Consider the following 13263-nt stretch of genomic DNA (forward strand, 5'->3'; position numbering starts at 1 on the left):
TGAAAAGGTCAACAGAGACTTGAAGCACAAGAGAAGTTGTGTTTAATTTAACTTTCAACCGAAACCTGTTGTCTAAACCACACGCGAGACTCGTGGAAGGCAAGCCCCAGTCCTTGTGTCAAAGGCCTACTGTACACTTTGCACTGATTTAGTGAGTCACAATAATAACGTGAGACTTAATATTAATGTTCTTATTTTATAATTCACAGCTTTTATCTTTTTTGTGTCATCGTCTGGCAGTATTGGGCTTCTGTGTGAAGTGTCCTCATATTTGAATCAAGAAACCATTATTTTGAGTTGTTTTTGAACGCTCTGCGATAAGATCTGGCAACTTCCCGCTGAGTCCGGTGTTAATAATCTTCTGGCTTCAAGGAAAAGTCATTTTATTGAAACTGGTCGATGTATTTTAGCGAAGGGAAGGCTGTGATATGATGGGGAAAAAATGTTGATGGCTTTGGTTATGTACGTGAGTCACAGCTCACCAGACTGAAGCAATATAGTAAAGTTGAGTGGTTGAGTGCAGCGTGGAGGCAAAACCATGAGAAGGCCAGCAATAAAAAAACACTGATTAGAGCATCAGTCATTCTCCTGACATCAAACTGAATCGATCCAGACGAGCAATCCATTTTCTTCAGCTTCAGCCACAACACAAAATGTGGCACATACAGCCAATAAATCATCCTCCAGTAGCTTCGATTTCACACACTAATGTCAGCCAACGAAATGAATATTCTTTAGACTGAAACCACATTTTTGTCCCCCCTGACCCTCTTGCATGCTCCGTCTGGGCATTTTGGGCCCATTTCCAAACTGGCTTCATTTGATCTGGTATCTGTTTGCATGCAAAGTCGGTGACCCTCTTCCAAAAGAAAGTCTTAAATTTTACCCTCAGCTTTAAAGAGGGCTGTCATAACTTGGCTGCACTTCAGAATTTCACAATCACACTGTTTTGAGCCTTCACCTTGGGTTGTTTTAGTCTATTTACATAGTTACTTTCTGATTATAATAGCTGGAATGAATACGCCAAAACTTATGATCTTCATACGGATCCTTTCAAACATTACATAACTAAACAAGGCTTTTACAGTCTGTTATAAATACTGTGCATTACTCCAAATGTTATTCTTTGTATCAAGAAAGCTGTCAATCAATGTGAGAGTGAAGTAATGCTCGCTTTTTGGAGTTTGTGCCAATCTCTTCTTGTTGACTTTAGGATCATGGAGTTGAACCTTTTAAATACTGTAAAACAAAAGCTGTAATGATACAATGAAAACAGCCTGACCACATTATGTGCGTCCAAATCCCTTCAGAACGCACGGCATGCAGACTGGATGGGCTTTTGAAATGTTTACCGAGTTTTGATCTTTCAACGCAGTGATGTTTAGATATCATATACCCTGCGAATCAGCTTGCATGAGGCAAAATAATTGGTACCATATAACTTAAAGTTTGGGGGGGTTCAGATGAGGACTCGTGGAGAGATTACTATTGCATATTGGGGAAATATGTTCGCCTCAATCATTCCTAATCTTAAACCAGTGAAGTAAGACTTTTAATCAGCCTTGAATGCTGAAACACTTGAGCTCACCGACCTCAATCATCAGAGCATGCACCTCAGGAAAACAACACGCTCCAAGAATACAAAAATTTTAATAAAATCACTTTTCTTTTCATGCTTCTCATCATCAAAACTTCTCAATAGACATCCCTGTTGTAATCAGGAAAAAACAAATTCGTCTGTTTTACTTCCAAGGCGAGCACACAGTGGAAAGCCTAGCCATCCATGGCAGCTTTTAATCAAGCAGAGAGTGAAAGACCATTTCTTCCTGAGCTGATCAACACGTGGCTGCAAAGAGGCTTTCGCATGGGACGACGTCATGTGCCCACTAAACTAAACACACCGAAAGACACATTTTTCTCACCAGCTGCATACACACACACACACAAAACCTCAACAAATCATCATCAAAGGGCACCACAGCACATCAGCAACATCATTACATAACGTCTGTGAAGCAGGAATCTGTCTGGAAGGTTTCTGTTTACTCTGTGAAATGAGATTATCTACCATATGTGACATGGGAAAAATTATGTTGGACTGGAGGTTTCCTCGTGGCTGATAGCCAAACAGGAGATGCCAGTTAAAAACTAAATGGTTGCTGTTATTGAATGTCAGATTATGTGGGCAGCCCTGATATTCTTTTCCACAGACCTTGGAAAAAACAATTATCAGAAGTTTTATTTACATGTGGCTCTGATATACAATTATGTCATTTAGTTTTTATTTGGTTTAGCTTATCTTAGTTTAGATTACCTTTCCTCTGACTTGGTTTAGTGACTTCGAGAAACAAAATACTAATAAAAAAATGTGAAAAAAAATTGGATTCAGATTCGACATCAGATTGGTTTAGCTTGATGTAGTTGAGGCTAGTTATTTGGTTTATTGCAGCCTAGCTTAGTTTAGCTTTAACTTAACTTAGCCTGCAGGTTGTGTGGTTTAACTTAGCGTAGTGATGTTATATTGTGAAAACAAAATAGCCTAATAGCCTAATAATGCAAAAATGCTCATTGTATAAAAATAAATAAGATGACAAATGGAGTTGAAGCATGTTGTTGTAGCTTAGAATAGCCGTCTTATCTTAGCCCTGTTTAGTTTAGACCTAAGCCTAGTTGTTTAGTTTGTAGTTTAGCTGAATTGAGTTGATAACAACAATAAACTTAAAAGGATCAGTTGCAATAGGAATGATACATTTTTTTTAAAAAGCCCACGTAGACATGACAAGCAAAGACGGTCTAAATGGGTGAAGCTTTGGTTCATCGTTAGCATTGTTGGGTTAGCCTCAGCTTAACTAAGCTTTGTGAGCTATAGTTTAATTGGACTAAATCGACCTAATGATGTTAAAAACAAAATAATACTCCCAGAATCCTCAAATACATTGATAAGTTATGAGTTGAAGCTTGTTTAGTTCAGTGTACCTTAGGATAGCATCGGAGTTTGGTTAAGTTGTTAACCTAGTTCTCTCATTTATATCTTAGCCTTAGCTTAACTTACAGTGACTTAGTTTAGTTTAATTTAACTTATCTTAGTAACCTATAAGAGTGTTCAGAATAAATTCATGAACTCACATTTTCAGGGTGAAGCTTGTTTAGTTCAGTGTCGCTTAGGTTAGCATCTGAGTTTGGTTGTTAGCCTCGTTCTCTCATTTGTATCTTAGCTTAGCTTAACTTAACTTAGTTTAGTTTAATTGAACTTATCTTAGTGACCTATTAAATTGTTAAGAATATCTTCATAAACCAATATTCGTAGAGTGGAGCATATTTTGTTGTTTAGTTCATGATAGCATAGTTTAGGGTAGCTTCGTTTGGTTGTTTAGTTTAGCTTAGCCTGGCACTAAATTTGGTATAACTTGATGTATGCTAGTGATTTAGTCGGTCTATGTCGCCTAACAAAAACAAAATAGTCTAATAAACCCAGAAAGACTGACAAAACAAACATATCAACATGTACAATACAATAAATGTGATAGCCCATTAAAACACCCAAACACAACACGGTATAAAATGGTTGCACAAGATACAGACAATGTGACTCAACCTAAGTCTTTTAATCATAAAGAATAAACACCACATAGGCTGACTTTAAGACACGTTTTAATGAAAGGGTGCATGCATGAATTGCTTTATGCCACAAAACCAGCAGAGGGTGCTGGTCTTTGTGTGTAAAACATCCATCCAGCAGCTGCAGGTGATGGAAGGAGTGAATACATGGAAAAATCCCAATTAGGTTTATTTGTCTTTTTCCAGAAAGCCAAACAGTAACGACTTTTGATGTTGTTGCAGGAGATGACGATATATGTGACTTGAGCTGGCAGCTATCAGTCATTTTGACAGAGGTCTCACTTGGTAATTGTTCCAAGGAATGTGAATTAATGTGACTTTGATGTTCAAAATTGCACCTTTAAATACAAAACCCATGTTAATCCTTTACTGTCCCGGCCTGTTGGTTCAGTTGAAGTCATTCCTTCCCCACATGAATTCACATCAACATCTTGAACATGTTACTGTATGAACCCTAATCCTGACAGGAACAGGCTGGACTGATGAAGAGCAGAGGCAGCAGCGGTCCGACCCAAAGACGTCGTGCGACACCCATCATTCTCGTCCTTGTGATTGGCCCCTGCAGCCCCTTTTTCTTCGTCCTCTTTCTCTCGAGTTTGATTCCCAAATTTGGGCATCGGTCGAGATGTTTCTGAGATGTTGAAATTATGAAGCAAAATGACTAATGACTGATGGTGTGCTGGTGGTCTTTGAGCTTGGTCTATTTTGAGTTTTATGGCCTCAAAAGCATCCAAATCTCCGTCTTTGGCACGAGAGCATTCTCAAGCTAAAAACGAAAAATTATGTGAAACATTATTTTCTTTTTGTGTTAAATCCTCAAGCTTTTACACTTCAGATACAGTCAGAAATAAGGTAAAATATGTCTTTACTCAGCCAACTTCCAAAACTAAGAGGTGCTGTGTATATATCAGCTCTGCTCTCACCTCTGCCCAAAGAAAACATCATACACTTATCCCACTCCCAGACAAGATAATTCAAGAAAATAGTGCTTTAATGCAATAACTTATCAAGACTGTAAGAGAGGAAATGAGCCGAATGACCCTGAAGAGTACCAACCAATCTTGGCGGGCAGCTTTTTGGAGGAATCTTAAACAACAAAGTGATGAATGAAAAATATCAGGTGTCTAATCGTGGCTAATGCATGCTCTTGAGTTTGGTGTAAACATTAGATGTAGGTGTTATTTCTAAAGAAGACCACTGCAGCCGGAGGAGCGTCCTCCTTTATGTGTGATTCACCGAACTTCAGACAATCTTTTTGATGTTCTTAAATGAAACATCTGCTCATTGCAACACAAGAAAAGAGGGAGAAAGAGGGAAAAGAAAGGGGGCGGACATGTGACTGAGGTTTACTGGACTGAATGAAGTGGGTTTAAAAGACACAAGAGGGGAATAAACTTCCCTTTGAGAACATCTCATGGTCAATTTCCCTCATTTTATCTTAACATTAGCCACAGGGCTGCTGGCCCCTGAAAACTCCCTCTCATGTTTCTCTGTATATCTTCATTCAATGGCCGACAATTTATACATCCTAGTGGATGTAAACACAGATCAAAGACACCATACAGGCTGGAGTAGAGTGGGTTTTGCAACAGATTTTTATCCATTTGAACCTCTTTTATTAGGTTCACGTAGCACTCCTTTCTTGATAGATTATATTTCATAGAAGAGCATTTTGGCAAAAAGTATGAGCTTTCTGGCTCAAACGGCAGCCACTTTGTGCTTTTTCCTGTTTGACAAATTACGCTGATCTGAATCTTGGAAGAACAAAATGTCCTGAAACACTTAAAAAACAAAGAAGAATATTATGTTGAAGAGCTGAAAATTCAAAACCACAATCAGACACTGAAAGCAGCAACCCGCAGTGAGCAGACCGCTGAGGACTACAGCAGAGTCCAGGAGAAACAAAGGCTGTCACATCTGCTATGAATCCACATCAGGGCCGATCAGAGGAGATTCATGTTCTGCTTATTCCAAAGAAAACGTGACAGGAAAAGATACATGTACTCTTTTAAATCATGAATCTGACACTCGGTTTAAATAATCTAATAGTTTCTACAGCTGTGAGCATGACAAAGAGACAATTTGTGAAAAGACTCTTGATTTATTAAGAATCTAAGTGTTATGACAAGATGTCTTAATAAATGGTCTTGAGTTTCTCAGTTCTGATAAACCATGAGCAAAGGTTCATCTGTAAACTCACCTGTTTATACATGTTAATAAATCATGAATAAAGAATAGCAATCCATTATTTCTGCAGTTTTAAAAGTGCAATATGTAAGAATATTAGTTTAAAACATACAAAAAATACAGAATATCAGAATAACAATCAATCAAAACAGTAGCTACAGTTAGCAGTTTCCCTACTGATTGTCTCTATTTGTTTGGATTATGAATTCTCCAGGTGGCCAATTCTTACATATTGCACCTTTAATTGTTAATAAGTTGTTCAGCTAAAATAAACTACAAATAAATACATTTTGGTCAAGACATCCTGCAGCCTTTTTCCATAAAATGAGTAGTCAGTACATTGGAGGGGTCTTCATTATGAATTAATGAGCGAGCTAAAAAGATTTTCCACAACTTGGCATCCCAAACATTTTTCTTATTAATTAATATCAACATTAACATAATTAATAATGCTTAAAAACCCTCAATGTCCTTCTTGGTCATATTTTGTATGTGGAAGGTGAATAGAGTGTATATAGTCTTTATTATAATAATATATTATAATATATAATATTATAATTATCATTAATAGAAATAAGAGTGCATTTTTCTATTATTTGATTGTGTATTACTATTTTGTCTTGTTTAATTTTCTTATCTATTAATCAATCACTGCTGTTAGGTGCTGTAACAAGTTCATTTCACCGGCGATAGATCATTGAAGTCTTATCTTTACAGAGGGTGACATCAGAAAGTGCTGTCTTACCATTTTTCTTGTAACATCACTTATTATGTTGTGTTATGAAACATTCAGTTATGAAACAAAGAACATAAGAACTGTGTCATTTCAATTGAAATGCTTCAAATGTTTACTTGTGTGGATGTGCGGTTGAAGAAAGTATGCGAGTGTTTTTGAGAGATCATTTCCTCGAAGTGATTTTCATTTTTATCTCACTGTGGTTGTCGGGAAATTGACTCCAAGCAGAGAGTTAATTACAAAGAAATTTGTCAGTTTTAACCACAGCCTGTGTCCCTGATTGACTTGTGTGTGTTAGATACAAGCACGCCCCCTGGTGGAGGAGATGCACATTAACAAACAACAACAAACAAGAGAATTGACCTCAAACCTGTTGAAAACATCAGAAACATAATGAAGTTTAAATTGAAACCACTTTAGAAAGAAAAATCCTCTAGACTCAGTATTTCTTCTCTGCAAATAAGATATTCATATTTGTTTTATTTTGCTCATTTCAGTCCGCTTAATCCTCCATAATAAGTTTCATGAAAATAAAAAAATAAAAGTACAAAATGATTGAAACGGTTTTCAATATCAACATCTGACTTAACGTGCTCTCCACTAATAAATAGACATTCACAACATACAGCTCTGCACGTATTGTTTAATCTAGTTACAGGTAATATTTCTTCCCACTAAACACGCATCTCTTCTTCCTGTAGTTTTCCTTCCTCTTCCTGCCAAGCCACCGGAGCCGAACTCTGTCCGTTGTGTCCTGGCTGGCCGATGGGAATGTCCGGTCAGGAAAAGTCTCCCTCAGTTTGCTAAAGAAAAACACCTCCAGGTTTCGACCGGCCTGAGCCACCTCTGAGTCTGGCTGCACAGCAAAGAGAGATAAATGTATTAAAAAAAAACACAAAGATCAGAAGCTGTTTTACTCAACAACTGTTTGATAGATTGCCATGAAGTTTGGTGCAGACATTCATGGTCTCCAGAGGAGGAATCCTACTGACTTGTGATGACCTTCTGACTTTTTATCTCGAACCATCATCAGATTTAAATTTGATTCTGTCCAAGACATTTCCATTATTGCTGAGAATAATCACTGTGACAAACACAAGTTTATGATGCTTACACGTTTTGTTCATCAAGACAATCTTCTCAGATGAACACCACCTTTGTGATTTTCGAAGCATGAATGAAATCGCTAGAAGTAAAAAGCTAATGTTAGGCTTTAAACAGACTACATCATGGTCACATGACTTAAACGTCACCACCACTAAGCGTCTTACGACACAATTACTATATATGTTTTCTGTAAATTGTTCAACCTACAAGTTGTAAAGTCAGAGTTAGAATAAACCTTATTTCAGGCATTTAACCAAAAAACAATTTTAAAAAACTCATAGACTTTGAGACGAAGGAACAGGATATGCAAAAACTACAGACTGGACCACTCTCTTACAACCCACATTTATTTCCTTGATATCTTATAATCGGTATCGGCCCTGAAAAAGCCATATCGGTCGACCCCTTGTTTTGGGAGTCACTGGCAATCCATCTATTGAGTCTTTTAGGTATGAAAACATATTCCAGCATCTAAGACTGCAGACTAAATGTCAGAATCAAAATCAAGCCTGACATTTAATCTTTACTGGCAGTGGACACGGCCTGATTGACAGTCTCTACATAAAGAAATCAAAGTGGAAAAGTGGCCTAGTTTTCTGCTCCATGTGGAACTTATTCCCACAGGCTATAGTGCAGAAATAATTCAATTACACTAGAAATTAAATTAAAGCTGTAAATCCACTCAGATTCCAACGACCTCATGACAAACTTACGTAATTGAACGTAGCACAGTTCTTGAACATCAGCAGGACGTCATCAACAAACTGCTCGGCAGTGAAGTAGTGGAGAGTGTTGCTCTTGTCCAGTTTCCTGCGGATCACTGACAGGTTGATGGGCCTCTTAATGATCTGGTAGTAGTTTCGGGCCTGGAGCACATTCACAGAGATGAGATCATCGTAGCAGAGATTGTTTTTACTTCAACATCGCAATTTGTTATGAAAGTTAAGTGGAACATTTTATATGTACAGTACAGTGAGCCAGTGTTTTCTCAGGTAACTTGTTATAAGTATTACATTCTGACATCACTTTGTGCTGTTCCTGCCCTGCAGTGTTTTTAAATGAGGCCAGCAGTTCAGGTCTGCAATTACTAAGTTGTTTTTTATAGGTCCCTTTGTTCCATTCGATCAACAGTACTTGAAATGAAAAAGCCTATAAGAAAAGAAGCAATTTATCAGGATGAAAATTAGGTGATTTTGATGTTTGGGACAGAGGCATTTTTTCACTTTAGGTTCATGTTCAAAAGGAGAAATATGTAGACAGACATGTAATGTTGACGTGTTACTCAAAAACATCTTGCAGTATTTCTCTATGTATTTTTTTTAACAGTGGTGTCATATAATCCTGATCCTGATGGTCATGACATGAACATAGTAAAAATGTATTATTGAACTTCACAGGATTAGTGATGCCTTTTAAATCACACTTCTGTTTTTGAAAAAGATTCAAATTAATGTTATCATACTGTTTTATTTTGAACATGTCTTACCTGTTTTATTATAATAATTACTGTATTTTTATGTTATATTATTGTTGGGTATTAAAATGTCAATATTGTATTATTAATTGTCTGATTTTTTTTACCTCGTTGTGGTCCTGAAATGTTTCAATCCTGGCTGAAAACATATGAAGCACTTTTTAACCTTGCTTTGAAAAGTAAAGTATAAATAAAGTTTATTATTGTTACTATAAAAACACATTGTAACTTTCTAAAGTAAGAGCTCTATCATGTAGTTATTATATATATACATATATACTTATTATATACTGTATATGTATACATATTGTACAGTTTTGCACTGATATATGTTATTCACTATTTTCAGGGTGATTTATTGGATGTGATTTGTAAAGAATAAACATGTTACAGTATTAAAGAGTAAAGATTTCAGTGTAAATCTGTTGGACTGACCAGAGGACTGACAGGTTCATGGAACGGAGCGCTGAGTGTGTGACTGTACAGCAGCAGAGTCAGCTTCTCACACCTCTGAACAAAAAACACAAAAACACACACATGTCACTAAAAACTGCCTGTTCATCTCCTCATGAGCTGATATTATATCAGAAACAACTGTTGAATGTGAGTTTGCTGCTGTAGAAGCAACAAAAAAAGAAACTTTGTGTTTTATTTTTTTCACTTTGAATCCATTATAAAATAAATGTTTGCTTCATGTTCCCTGATCTCATAAGCACACCTTAGTCGAGTAAAGACATGAATACTTTTTTATAGATAGTACTCTTATATCTGATGAGTGTCAATCAAACTGATTCCTCTCTGAAGCTCACCCTCTGGTCCTGATTGGACAGTGCGTACAGAGCTTTGACTCCCCCACAGGAGTTCATGTTCTCACAGTCGTAGGTCTCCATGGGCTCCTGGTCAGATCTGCACAGCGTACACACCCAGTCACCTCTGTAGGACACACAGGTTTTTCAATAATTCAGAGATGAAAAATACAGTGTCACATTACTTGACCATTTATAATTGATCACTTGTGTAGCCAAAGCCTGATTTTTCCTATGACCCATAACAAAACTCCACTGTCTTTCAAATAGTAGTAAAAAGTCATAAAGCAGCATTTCTAAAGCAGTGCATGCTTAGTATTATATATTATATAAGACCACCTTTGTATCTTTGTAGGTTTTACCCACACTGCTGTCTTGTAATCTCATGTGGAAAGGACCAAATGTTTGAAATTAAACAAAAATAAGTCTCGAGTCTCATTCCCAGCTTGACAAATACTGACACTTTGGGATGACGACCGACCTGACCTACAATCCCAAGGCATCAGTAGTTGACGAGTCGGGAAACCCAAAGAGTATGCAGGCCTGCATATTAATGGGCATATTAGTGGAATATTAATTTTTCATTAGCCAACACATTGTCTTTTTCAGAACAAGGGCTGAAATCTGAATATTTTGTGCATGTAAACGAAGTCAGTGATTGTCATCATAAACATGTGTGTTCAGCTGCAGCACTTACAGTGGGAAGCTGTTGAGAGGAGGTATGTGACAGACCAGGTGGTAAACTTTGGGGCAGCGGTCACAGCAGAGCAGATCTCCACCGTTCAGACACACAGCACAGAAATCTTCACTCTCCATCTCCTCAAAACCTGGTCCAGGTTCAGGCTGCTGACTGGAGGAGTCCTCCACCTTCAGTGAGCAGCAAAGACCAGGTTTCTGATCCTGACTGTCGTCCACTTGAACTAAATCAACTTCACATTTAGTTTCCACTTGAACTAAATCAACTTCACATTTAGTTTCCACTTGAACTAAATCAACTTCACATTTAGTTTCCATTTTAACTATATCCACTTCACATCTAGTTTCAGCTTCATCCTCCAGCTCCAGGCATGGATCTTGATCTGCCTCTGGTTCTGGATCAAGCTCGATCACTAAGGTCTGCTCTGGATCTGGATCCAAATAAAAGGTTTCTGAATCGGTTCTCACATCTGGGTCCCATTCATCAGATCCAGAATCAAACAGGATGTATGGCTGATCTGGATTAGATTCACAGTCAAAGCCTGAGTCCTGCTCTGGTTCTCCAGAGGAGGAGGAGGTGTCAGGACAGTATGGTTCGGTCCAGGAGGTCAATGTTGAATCTGTTTGGCTGAGATCAGACGACTCTGCTGGTTTGGACTCAGCTTCTACTATCTCCAAAAAGTTTTCCTCATTTTGACTGAAACCATTCTGCAGACGGGAGCAAAGAGAAAAAAAGTGAGCTCATGCTAATCATTGACTCACATTAAAGTGTGTAGACGTTCATCTTTACCTGTTGATCCAAACAGAAAGCGTGGCATGGCAGTCTTACCAGAGACACCACAGGCTGCAGAGACGATAAAAATACAGACTGGAAGTTCAGACGCTCCAAGCTCACAACAGGTATGCAGGAATTACCCAGAATCCTTTGAGCCTCTGGGTGAATCCTGTGGAAATAAATGAAGGTTTGGGTGACTTAGGCTGGATCATTGTCTCTCATGGTACCTGCCAAAAAATTGGTGTATATGGGCTGATATATCAATACTGGAAATGTTTACCTCCTAATATCGGTTTTGGCATCGGCCCAAAAATCTAGTCTCAGTCAGGCTCTAGTTACTTCACATAAATCCCTTTACATCCACAAACTATCATCTGTTTATAAGACATTGGTGTCTGCACAGACGGACATGCAGATGGCGCATATAAGGGCAGATGATGAGCAGATTTGCCCCATGCATTAATTAGGTACTGCATGTGATATACAGTACTTGTTCATCATCTGCCCACATGTGCAAGGGACTGCTTAAACCATCCGTATACAGCCCAAAATGTATGGACATGGACTGTACACTCAAAAAATATACTCTTACAAACGTGTGAACACGTGTGTATGCAGACACCCAAGTAAAATGAAAAACTATGTGTTAATTAGTGAGCTTTGGAGGTGCATGTTAAAAGGTTTCTTTAAATTTTAACAGAGCCAGCCGATCTGTTTCACCTCTTCTAATCATTACGTTAAGCTAAGCTGATCTCCTTTGGCTCCGGCTCTGTACTAAATGCCTATATATAAAAGTGGTGTCAATCTTCTCATCCAAACAAAAACAAAGAAAAAAGAAAAAGAAGAAAGGCCTTTCCCCCCAAAAAATACCACGAATACATTTTCCTGTTGTGTTGTTACGAGAACATGTTCTCCATGGTGTCCTTTATTTTACCTTATTCTCTTTAATAAAGCTGCAACATCTTTCCCAGGTTGTCTTTGTCGTTTTTCAGATGGAGATGGCGCTCTGCTTTTTCCATTACAAGACTGGTTAGACAAGAAAAAGAAAAAAACAATAGAGGTTTAATGCCGCTCTCATCATAGCAAATGTTGACAATGAAATATCAATAACCATTCGACAATCTTCGCCCACTTCCTTAACACTGTAAAACTCATGCAGTTCTGGTGATAACCATGTTAATCATTAAAGCCTCTTCTAACAGTCTGTGTCTGTATTACATGTCCTGCTGGGAGGCTTGGCTCCTCTGCTGCAGTTGCTGGATGTGAACCAGTCTCAGTTGGGAAGCCCTCCAGTGCCAGCTGTACTCTTAGCCTGGCTACCAGTGGTGACAGGGTGGCCCTCCTTTGGGGGAAGTAGCCATGGCGCCTGTGAGGCAGGTGTGCCATCTCCAGGAGATCGGGGGCCTCTTGGGCTGAATAAACAGATGAGAAAACACAGAAGAAGCTGCTGGTTTGAAATCTCTTGTGTGCTCAGTGTTTGACGGCGAAATACAAGAATCAAAACAAACAAAAAAACACCTGATAAACGGTAGCAGATGCAATAGAGTTATGATTTGACTGCTCATTTGTGCAAGAAAAACAATATCTCTTTTCCAGTCAATTTAAGTCAAATGAATGATGATAACACGTACAACAAAAATAGACATGACAGTATCATCTTAAAGAATTCAGGTTTAAGTTGTATCATAATCGTATCTTACCTGAAAGTGAATGTAAGCAATTAAAAAACAAGATGTCTGCTTCAGAAAGCCAGGTGAATGCGTCTCCAGGTGGATGTGAGCAGACGAAGAGAGGGATGGCACCGTTCCATGTGTTTAGTCTCAAGTGGGACACGGATGATCTGATTGGTGGAGAGCTGATCCAA

General features: G+C 38.2%; 1 protein-coding gene and 1 long non-coding RNA gene across 2 annotated transcripts; both read right to left on the bottom strand.

Moving 5' to 3' along the window:
* Positions 1–7188: 7188 nt before the first annotated feature.
* Positions 7189–11408, bottom strand: LOC141000962 (uncharacterized). The gene is made up of 6 exons (XM_073471860.1): positions 11403–11408; positions 10626–11332; positions 9932–10055; positions 9558–9632; positions 8362–8514; positions 7189–7397 (listed from the first exon to the last, which is right to left on the bottom strand). The coding sequence occupies exons 1-6, from the start codon at positions 11406–11408 to the stop codon at positions 7194–7196; spliced, it is 1269 nt and encodes a 422-aa protein (XP_073327961.1). The 3' UTR covers positions 7189–7193.
* Positions 11409–11483: 75 nt separating this feature from the next.
* Positions 11484–13179, bottom strand: LOC141000699 (uncharacterized). Its single transcript, XR_012179566.1, has 4 exons — positions 13100–13179; positions 12618–12811; positions 12334–12425; positions 11484–11568 (listed from the first exon to the last, which is right to left on the bottom strand). It is a non-coding gene; the product is annotated as an uncharacterized lncRNA (long non-coding RNA).
* Between the last annotated feature and the right edge of the window lie 84 nt (positions 13180–13263).

Source organism: Pagrus major, chromosome 8, assembly GCF_040436345.1.
Source record: "Pagrus major chromosome 8, Pma_NU_1.0".
Taxonomy (NCBI): Eukaryota; Metazoa; Chordata; class Actinopteri; order Spariformes; family Sparidae; genus Pagrus; species Pagrus major.

What these genes read in the sequence shown, in the direction of transcription:
- LOC141000962 (XM_073471860.1), bottom strand. An exon ending in CCTCTCAACAGCTTCCCACT is followed by an intron (nt 10,056 to 10,625) that starts GTAAGTGCTGCA and finishes TGTGTCCTACAG; the next exon opens with AGGTGACTGGGTGTGTACGC. An exon ending in ACTGTGCTACGTTCAATTAC is followed by an intron (nt 7,398 to 8,361) that starts GTAAGTTTGTCA and finishes TTTGCTGTGCAG; the next exon opens with CCAGACTCAGAGGTGGCTCA.